General features: G+C 39.8%; 1 protein-coding gene across 1 annotated transcript; it reads right to left on the reverse strand.

Moving 5' to 3' along the window:
- Positions 1 to 576: 576 nt before the first annotated feature.
- Positions 577 to 9,787, reverse strand: si:ch211-223a10.1 (putative ZDHHC-type palmitoyltransferase 6). Its single transcript, XM_061745008.1, has 10 exons — positions 9,537 to 9,787; positions 8,395 to 8,530; positions 8,197 to 8,307; positions 7,976 to 8,108; positions 6,923 to 7,101; positions 6,685 to 6,758; positions 6,392 to 6,554; positions 6,205 to 6,287; positions 5,838 to 6,028; positions 577 to 1,984 (listed from the first exon to the last, which is right to left on the reverse strand). Exons 1-10 carry the CDS (start codon positions 9,655 to 9,657, stop codon positions 1,496 to 1,498), a joined length of 1,680 nt encoding a protein of 559 aa, XP_061600992.1. The 5' UTR covers positions 9,658 to 9,787; the 3' UTR covers positions 577 to 1,495.
- Positions 9,788 to 10,066: the final 279 nt, after the last annotated feature.

Consider the following 10,066-nt stretch of genomic DNA (forward strand, 5'->3'; position numbering starts at 1 on the left):
ACATGAAAATGTCCCATTAGTACGAGCAGAGGAAGTGACATGGCACAAAAGATTTGGAGCCGGTCAGTAGGAATGGGCGATATTTTACCATTCACGATAAACCGTCAAAAAAATTCCCCACGGTAAGAATTTGTCATCTCACGGTAAAAATGATAAATTGAGGAAATGAGCCTGAAAGAAAGAAAGAAAGAAAGAAAGAAAGAAAGAAGCCTGAAAGAAAGAAAGAAAGAAAGAAATGAGCATGAAAGAAAGAAAGAAATGAGCCTGAAAGAAAGAAGAAAGAAATGAGCATGAAAGAAAGAAAGAAATGAGCCTGAAAGAAAGAAAGAAATGAGCCTGAAAGAAAGAAAGAAGAAAGAAATGAGCATGAAAGAAAGAAATGAGCCTGAAAGAAAGAAAGAAAGAAATGAGCATGAAAGAAAGAAAGAAATGAGCATGAAAGAAAGAAAGAAATGAGCCTGAAAGAAAGAAGAAATGAGCCTGAAAGAAAGAAAGAAAGAAATGAGCCTGAAAGAAAGAAAGAAAGAAGAAAGAAATGAGCCTGAAAGAAAGAAAGAAAGAAATGAGCCTGAAAGAAAGAAAGAAAGAAAGAAAGAAAGAAAGAAAGAAAGAAAGAAAGAAAGAAAGAAGAAAGAAATGAGTCTGAAAGAAAGAAAGAAGAAAGAAATGAGCCTGAAAGAAAGAAATATTCCCGTTGATGACACTTTTTGTATTGGTATTTTTTTTTATCGTTATTGGTTTAAATGCCAGAAATTATCGTGATACATTTTTTTGTCCATACCGCCCATCTCTACCGGTCAGTTAGGTATTGGCATGAAAGGATTATAGGAACAAAATTGTTAAGTGCACCTGATAAACTATCATCATCAGTAGTTTGGACTTTGATCAACACTTTGCTTTATACCATGATGATTTCTTTTCTTTAAAGCAATAAAAACATTAATTTTCTATCACCCCTATAGGGTCACTGAGGATGGGTGGCTGTGGTGTCGTGGGAGGTAGAGAGGAACCTGGACAGGCAGTCAGTCCATCACATCACACAATGAAGAAATCATGTATTACCAGTGATTTAAGATACCCAGTCAGCTTGACATGCATGTTTTTGGACTGTGGGGGGAAGTTGGAGTGTCCAGAGAAAACACTCAAACTCCACAAAGAACGCTGCGGGGCATCAGTGCTAACTACCACACCACCATGCTGCCTGATCACTTTAGAAAAGGTAAACTAACGCTGGTAACAAAAGCAGTCTATTCAAACTTGTAGTAGTATTTCTGCTGCAAGCCACCTTGTGAGCAGATCTGCTGCCCAACCTACTCTAAAATCACATTTATATTAAAATACTATAAGAAAATGTGTAGAAATATTACATTCAATTACAAGATATCACATGGTGTTAAAAAGTCACATGAAACAGAGCAAATCATCACGGAAGTAAGTCAACAAAGAATGTACATTTGTAAACAAGCAATGACGTCTGTGGGACAAAGTGGAAGTTTTAAATTTCTATGGATGTTTTGTTTTCTCTGGTTAGTCTGGCGCTCACAGGTCTCTGTCCCTCCAGCAGGAACGTCAGCACTATGAGCCAACGCTGCCCGAGTGACCTCTGTCGCGGCGAGCCTTCCTGGTGTCTAAAATAAGTGGTGGTTCCCGTGGCGATGGCGTCGAACTGCTCAGTCAGAAGCAACACCTCCCAGAGGAGTGTCAGTGCGTTCATAACCACCATGACTACAACCCAGAACTCCTCTGCTGACAAACTGAGCCACTGTGATAGGCTGTGACTGCCTGGAGGCATCTTGCTGTACAGGTAACTGGTTGCCATGGCAATGAAGAGAAGGTGGGCAGCCGCCATGGAGAGGATGAAGACGAGGAAGAGGCGATGGTTCCCCCGGCCGATGCAGCGGTTGAGGAAAAGGCAGTGATGGTCGTAGTCTTTGATGCACACGTCGCACAGCTTGCAGTGTTTGGTGTAGTCGGGCAGGAACAGCTGAGAGGACGACAAAGACAAGGACTACGGTGAAAGACTAAAAGAAAAGAAATTATTAACTGGAATATACAGGTACAGTATGTATGAGGGTATGTCAGACACAAGGGGGCAACCTCCAGTTTTACTTGACGCCAATGCGGAAATGCAAGAATGTGCAGTTTTTACAACTGACCACTAGGGGGTTGCTCCAAATTTACAATTTACAACCCATGTAAAAATGTTAAACTTTACAGCTGAAATGAACAAATACATCCTGGTACAAAAACAACGTTTTGGATGTCCATAGATTTCTCATCCAGATTCCTCATCCTTGGATGTGCCGGGGTAAGTTTTTATGTACGTCAGGAACAGTTAAAGCAGCACAATGCAACTTTCAGCTTTTGTTGAGTTTGACGGCTCCTTCGGACAAAAGCGGTAGTGCTTTACAAGAAAGAACACTACATTTCCCATGATGCACCAGCATGTACTGCCGGAAAACTCCTGTCCCCGTCGCGTGCATTTGTTTTGATGAGAGAAGACGGGACGGACTTTCAAAACTACTTTTCTGTTTTCAGCGGTCGTTTGCAGGATGGATAGCGAAGAAGTAATGTATCTATTTTTGGCTAAACAATATAATATGACGATTTTGAAAATCACTAAGTTCAACTTGGTTTTATTAGTGAAGTCACCCTCGCCCCCCTGTCCTGTTTCAGCGAGATAATGCGCCCAAAACTACAAGCTCTGTTCTACTGCACCTTTTTCCTGTCATGTTTTTTAGAGGGACTTCGTCATAAATTAGTAGTCCAACATACTTACTGACAAAATAAAAAAAATACTTTATAACCTGTGAATAACTGAATGCCCATTCCTTATATTTTGCAGATCAGCCCTGCACAATTTTACAGTTCTCAGGAAAAATACTAGAAATGTTATATACATTTTCTTTACATTGCATTCTTTCCTCTAGTGCTGTAATTCTATTCAATTGTATTATTATTTTATAAAGCTTCCTCATTGCGAATTACACAATTTTATGATCACTATTATTATTCTATGTGTCTGTTGTTGATATTGTCAGTAATTTTTTAATTACCAAAACCCAAGACGAATCCCCTGTATGTGAAAACATTCTAATTTAGATTCTTATTGAACATAGAACTCTACATTTACATTTGTATCATAACAATTCTGTCTCTCTTGTCGGACATCCCTCCTCGTCTTTCAGCTCACGCCAGCGAGTGAACGCCGGGCCAATGTTTATTCTTGTCCGGGCATTTAGCTTGTTACTCTCCCGCTTTCTTTTTTTCGCCTCCTCCGATAAAACTTTTATTTTCCTGTTTTTTTTCGCTGCCTCGGCCATGATACCAGCTTCTGCTGAGCTCTGCGCTCCACGCCCCGTCCAGCTTTTGTCTCGACTACAAATAGGGGGAAGTGACGTATGCCGTAAAGCAGTCAAAGCCGTAAAAATGTGTAGTTTTTTAGTGTGGCAGGGTTCCTACCATGCACCTCGAAGTTACATAGTGCCAGTGAAGGCGATACAGACCCCTCAGACCATGACAGAAGTTCATTAAACCTGTTGGAAGTTGATGTACCATCACAATGACTCTGGAAATATTAGATTAAGGTGGAAAAGTTACATAGTGCTGCTTTAAAATAATATTATACTAAAATGTATAGTTTTATCAGCGATAGTTGCGTTGCATTCTGCAGTGTAAAACAGCAAGCTGTCATCAGTTAAACTATTTATCACTTTTGGTGAGTTGTGACTAGGAATGGGCGATATTTTACCGTACACGATATACCGTCAAAAAAATTCCCCACGGTAAGAATTTGTCATCTCGCGGTAAACATGATAAATTCCCGTTGATGACGTTTTTGTGTAACAAACATGGCGGAAGGCGGATCTGAGAGCGAGGAGCTCGTTGTTAAATGAGGCTCCAGCTCCGTTATCTGGAACTGGTTTGGATTTAAAAAGAGTGACGAGCAGCAAACATCATCTATTATATGCCGAGTCTGTCTTCTTTATTTATCAAGTTGTATTTTTTTCTACTTTGTGATTTTATAAGCTAAGAAAACTTGAAGGACAATGGTACTTTTGCTGTTTGCACTGTTATCCCACTGTTTAAGCCATACAGTTTGTATAAATGTTGAATCTGTTCTTACATTTCAAACTTGTTTCATTTGAGTCATTACAGTTTTAAAGTACAGGTGTACTAATATAATTGGTTTTTATTAATTCAATTCAATTGGTGTAGTTTAGTAGCATTAAGTATTATTTTAGAGCAGTGATTTGGGGGCTCCAAAGACTGAATGTCTGATAGATTTATAGTTAAAAAGGTGGAGTTGAATTGGTATTTTTTTTTATCGTCATTTTTATCGTTATTGGGATAAATGCTAGAAATTATCGTGATACATTTTTTATTCCATACCGCCCATCCCTAGTTGTGACTAAAGACCAAACACAACATCATCATTGTCATTTTAAAGATAATATGGCGGGGGTGGCAGGGTGGTTGTGAAGGTGGCTGAAGGCTGCTACATCACTGACAGGTAGCTCCAGCAGCGGCCAGCTGCTCTGATCCAGCCACCTTCACCCTTCTCCCTAGCAACAGCTGCTGTCTCAGCTCTGACAGTCCTTTAATCAGGTACTGTTTCCGTAGTGACAATTAAACCAACAGATTTAGTCAGAATGAATGTCTGATAAAGTTAATTAGTGTCATGGTTCAGCATTAGTAGTAGGGGTGTAACGATACACTAATCTCACGATACGGTACGATACACGATATTGAGGTCACGATAAAGATACGATACGATATTATAGCAGTATTTTTTTAACAACCTTGAATGAGGAACATATGAGTGGAAAAAAAGTCTTTTATTTGAAAGACACAAAATATAAAACAATGCTGTGCGTTTACCCTATTGTTACAGTTTGTAATGCTTTATAACTGTTTAAGTTTTAAAGATAAAGCCAGGCCAACCATTTTCCACAAACTGAACTAAAAGTAAATGTCAGGTTTGCATTATGCATCTTCAGTTTCATACAAGTACAAATATTTTGCCACAAACTGAATAGTTTCTCTCATGTATGATTTGACTTTTTTCTTTCTAATTTAACACCTAAAATGAAATAAATAAATAAATACATACAATTTTACATCATAAAAAAGATTGATTCATGTTCACCTTATAAGTGTAAGGGGAGATTTCTTTTTGTTAAGAAGGTTATTTTGGTAATTCAGTGTTCATTATTTTATAAATATATTCTTTATATTCTGATGTAAATCAGGGACTATAATGACACTAGTCAGTTTATCTGTAGTTAATATGTTTTAGATTGGGCGGAGTGATATAGCACTAGGTGCTGTGTTGATGTTCTAAAATCCTACACTGTTGAGGGACATTAAAGTACACTGGTACACAGCAGAAGTTGCCCGCGTGTTTATCCTACTCACGACCCCAAAAAGGTTTAATTTAATAAGGTAAGGCTTAACTCTACACCAGCCTTACATAAGTAAAAGTTCAGAGCTCAAAACGGGACCACAAAACTGGACTAGTTTCTTCTGAGCGGAGTAAGATTTTGGTCCGCGGGTCGAGGTGCGGCCGTGGTCGCGGCCGGATGCGCATTTCTAGTAAACACAATAGATTAATATTAATAACCCAATATCGCGATACACTTTGTCACCTCCACGACACGTATTGTGACGTTTTTGTATTGCGAAATTTCGTGGCACGATATATTGTTACACCCCTAATTAGTAGTAGCTGAGCCTTCAAAACCAGTCTTCAGAAATGTGACATCACAGAGGAGTTTGTCCATTTGTCCTTATAGAGTCCACTGTCAAACTTGATGCCTATCTGAATGGTGTCTTACCTCACAGTGTGGACAGAACCTTTTAGGGTTCTGGCTGTTCTCCACCAGGTCAGCGATGCAGGAGAACCGAGGGTCTGCATCTGCTCTGTCCAGAGCCCCGGGGTCCTGAGTCAGAATCTTGCAGAACAGAGCCAGAAGCATGGAGAAGTGCACCAATGAAACCTGATCCATTGTGCTGGTTGGCCACACACGTTCACACAGTTAAGGAGAACACTATATAATATACACGATACCGTAGATTACTTCTGCTTAACTGTTTACAACCAACGTTCAGAAACAACGAATTCTGAAGCATATACATTATGTTTAACATCTTATAGGGTAAAAGGGTCCAGTACAGAGATATATATGTGCCTGTTAAGGATATTAGGCATCATTTTTCCATAGAAACAGAGCAGGGAGTGGAGAATCCCCGCCAAGAGAGTTCCCAAATATACAGGGTTCGGCAACCTAGAATAAAAGGCAGATGTTATCTAAGCGTGTAGCTACAACAAACAATAATGTATTAAAACTCACAGATACGAATTTCACGTGTAGCTAAGTTGTTTTTAAACCTTTGGTATGTGGTCATGCGATGATAATGAGTGAAGATGCTTCTGGCTAGCCAAGGGAAGAGCAAAGCACAGAAGATTCCCCCATAGCCTCCCAACAGCAGAGCCAGCAGCAGGATGGCAGCTCCGCCCAGAAATGGATAAAATAAGGTCCAATAGTATAAAACTAGAGAGAAATAACACAATTATATTTGTCAATATATATACATACAAAACACTTTAATTGTTTAGTTGTGTTGCTTTAAAACAAAAAACTCATTATCTTTTAATTGCTGGATGAATGATATAATATCTACCGTCAGACTCAGTGGGCTTGTGGTGTAATGGCTCATTAATGTACCGACTCAGTAGTTTGGAGAGCTGCTGATGTCTAGGGAAAAATGCACGCGTTAATTAGCATCACAATATAAATAAAATATGAATTCTGTAAATGCAAACCACACAAGGTGCCTAAACGCAGCCGAAGAGGCGTCAAAAAGCATTGTCCAGTTAGTGCATGTTTTTACCAGATACTTGCAGACACAGCAGATTCACCTGAATGTTTTCCCCTGCTTGCTAAGAGCCAGTGGTGTGAAGCCGTTGTAGTTTTTCAGACGGAGAATCCTGCAGCCACTTCTCTGCAGCAGTGTCCAGCACACCTCCACTGCACCCCTCTCTGCTGCAACGTGAAGCGCCGTCGCCCCCTGGTGGTCCACTGACTCCACAGCACACCGCTGCAGAACAAATAGTTGAGCTGTGCAGCTGCTTAACAATCTCACTTATCTTGTACTATACCAAAATCAAAGAGTCGGGACCGTGTGGAATATACAAAAAAAAAACAATGCAGATTGAAAAAATTGGCTTTACTTTTAGAGACAGCATGAAGATATTTAATCTTGTACTCTCAACTTAATTTCACCAGAATGCAAAGTATATTCATGTGAATGAATTAAAGTGGTGGCAGAAATAATTAATTGCAGAAGCAGAAGATGCTCTTTTATGTTTTTATTTTATTTTATGTGACTTATTGTTACAATCCAACTGTTTTAATAGAGTTTAACATTTCACAATGAGGTGTCAGACATAGGGGTGGGCAAAAATATGGATACGGCATTATATCGCGATACATAGTCTCCCGATACGATATCGATATTCAATGTATGTATCGCAATATATTGCCGTATCAATATTTTTGCCCACCCCTAGTTGCACTATTTTGTGATTTCAGTGTGGGTGAGACACTGCATTTTATTTTGAGTATTTTGTATCTAAGAATAATGCACACTGCACTTTTCATTGTGTTTCAGTGTGTTTTTTCATGCAAATATGTTGCATATTAAAATGGAAAGTTTGAATTACATTGTTTTGACTCAGTCTGTCCAATGCATTATCACTATCATCTGATGTACATATATACAACTTGGATTTTAAGATGTGTAATGCATTTTTAAATTTTTCGGTGAACTATGTAGAATATCGCGATATATCGCATAATCGGGATATCGCAATTTGTATCGTATCGTGGCTCAAGTATCGTGATGCGTATCGTATCGTGAGGTCCTTCCCAATACCCACCCCTAGTCAGACAGCTTAAGTGAAAAAGCATACCCGATCTCTGAGCAAATACCGAACCACATCTATGTTGCCTGTGGATGCAGCCAGGTGAAGGGGTGTCACATGGAACATGTCTGTGTCTGAGAACCGGAACATTCCTGTCTCCCACAAATAGTGTATTGCAACACTTGGAAAGACAACCAACAGTTAGTTACAAGGCAAAGGCAAAGGGAAAAAGCCAAAACAACTTAAATTGCAATGTTTCCTTCACTTACATGCTGCCCCCGGCAACTGCATGATGCAGGGATGTTTTTCCCTGCAAGTCTACGATGCGCAAATCAGCACCACTCTGCATCATTTTATGGACGATGAAGATGTTCCCTTGTCTGAGGACAGTACACAAATACAAAAAATGAGCTTCTATCACAATGTTGCCTTGAAAATCAAAGCATGATCCAATAATATGGTCTTACCTGCAGGCAAAATGAAAGGCCGTCTGTCCTGAATCACATGTCATGTTGGGGTCGGCTCCACAGCTGAGGAAGAAATCCACCAGGGCACGGTTGCCGTGCAGGGCAGCATAGTGGAGCGGGGTGAACCCTCCCCAGCCTGAAAAAGAAACACATGCACATCACAGTCAGGTTTGAAGATGCTGAACTTCACATTAACGTGCAGTCTGCAACACAAATACATGATGTGTCGGCCTTTTGATAGCTGGAAGTAAGTGGTGACTTTAGGGTTCAGCTTCCTTTGTTTTAAAATGACTTTGTTATGTTATGTTATGTTATGAATCTTTATTTCGGCTTATACAGAACAAGAAAAGGAAGAAAAAAAAACAAACAACATTTCTTTTGCCGAAAAGGTGTAGGCTGAAGCCGTAGCTTATAGTGCCTACCCTTTTTTCTTATGATCAGCAAAAATATGAGACATTAGCTTTTACTCAGTGGAAACAAACAATACATAAAGAAGAAAAAAATAAGTAAGACAAAATAGAATTCTAGAATGTTTTTGATAGTATACTTTATAATTATAGTGTTTTATATTTATTTACAGTATTTTCTTTAAACAATTTCTTAAACTTGACGATAGAGCGACACATTTTTAGGTTGTTATTACAACTATTCCAAATTTCTCTAGCCTTAACTGATGTACATCTCTTTTTAATATTAGTTCTTGCTGTCGTCATCTCAAACATGAGTTTCCCCCTCAGGTCATAGCAGGTTTCTTTTATTTGGAACAGACACTTTCTGCTGTTTTGTCATGAGATCTCAACATGTCTCCATCTCAGGGCCTGTCCCAGACCATCTCACTGAGGAGAAACAGTAGGATTACATTTCTTCTTGGCACTATGACAAAATCACATCAGGAAGAACTGGAGAATCATCAAGTGGGCTATGTAAGACAATTACAACTGTCCAGTGCTCTAATAAAGCCACAAAGCTGCAGTATTTGGGTATAAAAAGTTAGTTCTGGCACTGCAATCAGAGGATGAGGCATTTCCTCATCTCCTGTCGACGGATTGATACCGTTTCCTGGAAAACAAAACAGACCATGCCAAATGCAAAAAGGATCAAACAAGATGTTTGAGATTATACTGCATCATCTTCAGCCTTACCTTTGACTTTGAGGACTGATCGATCATTCTGGACGAACTGTGCGCACTCCTCAATGTTCCCCTCTTGAATACAATCAAATATGTCGGCATCACTAAGGCTGCAATCAGGCGGCGGATACATTACGAAAATCCACCCTCTAATATTTCAGCCTCCAGGAACTGCAGACAAAAACAATAATCAGTTCCTCGGACGAGACGCCGCTACATTGCGATGGAAAAGCAGAGGGGAGATCATCTTTTGCTGCAGAGTCAGGGATCTTTCATCGAGGTGAAAGGATTTTGATGGACCACATCCCTGACACGCTATTGGCTGACGGAGATCACGTGGCCCAGCAACACCAGAACACGTGGTGGACGCTATAAATAAAGCCTGATTTATGGTTCTGCGTTAAGTCGACGCAGATCCTACGCCGAAGGGCGTAACCTACGGCGTAGGCTCTGCGTTGGTGTAACGCGGAACCATAAATCAGCCTTAACAGGATGATGATCGCGATGAGCGGCGGAGGTGAAACATCAGTGGCGTCAATTCA

The sequence above is a fragment of the Cololabis saira genome, chromosome 17, assembly GCF_033807715.1.
Source record: "Cololabis saira isolate AMF1-May2022 chromosome 17, fColSai1.1, whole genome shotgun sequence".
In the NCBI taxonomy this organism is placed as follows: Eukaryota; Metazoa; Chordata; class Actinopteri; order Beloniformes; family Belonidae; genus Cololabis; species Cololabis saira.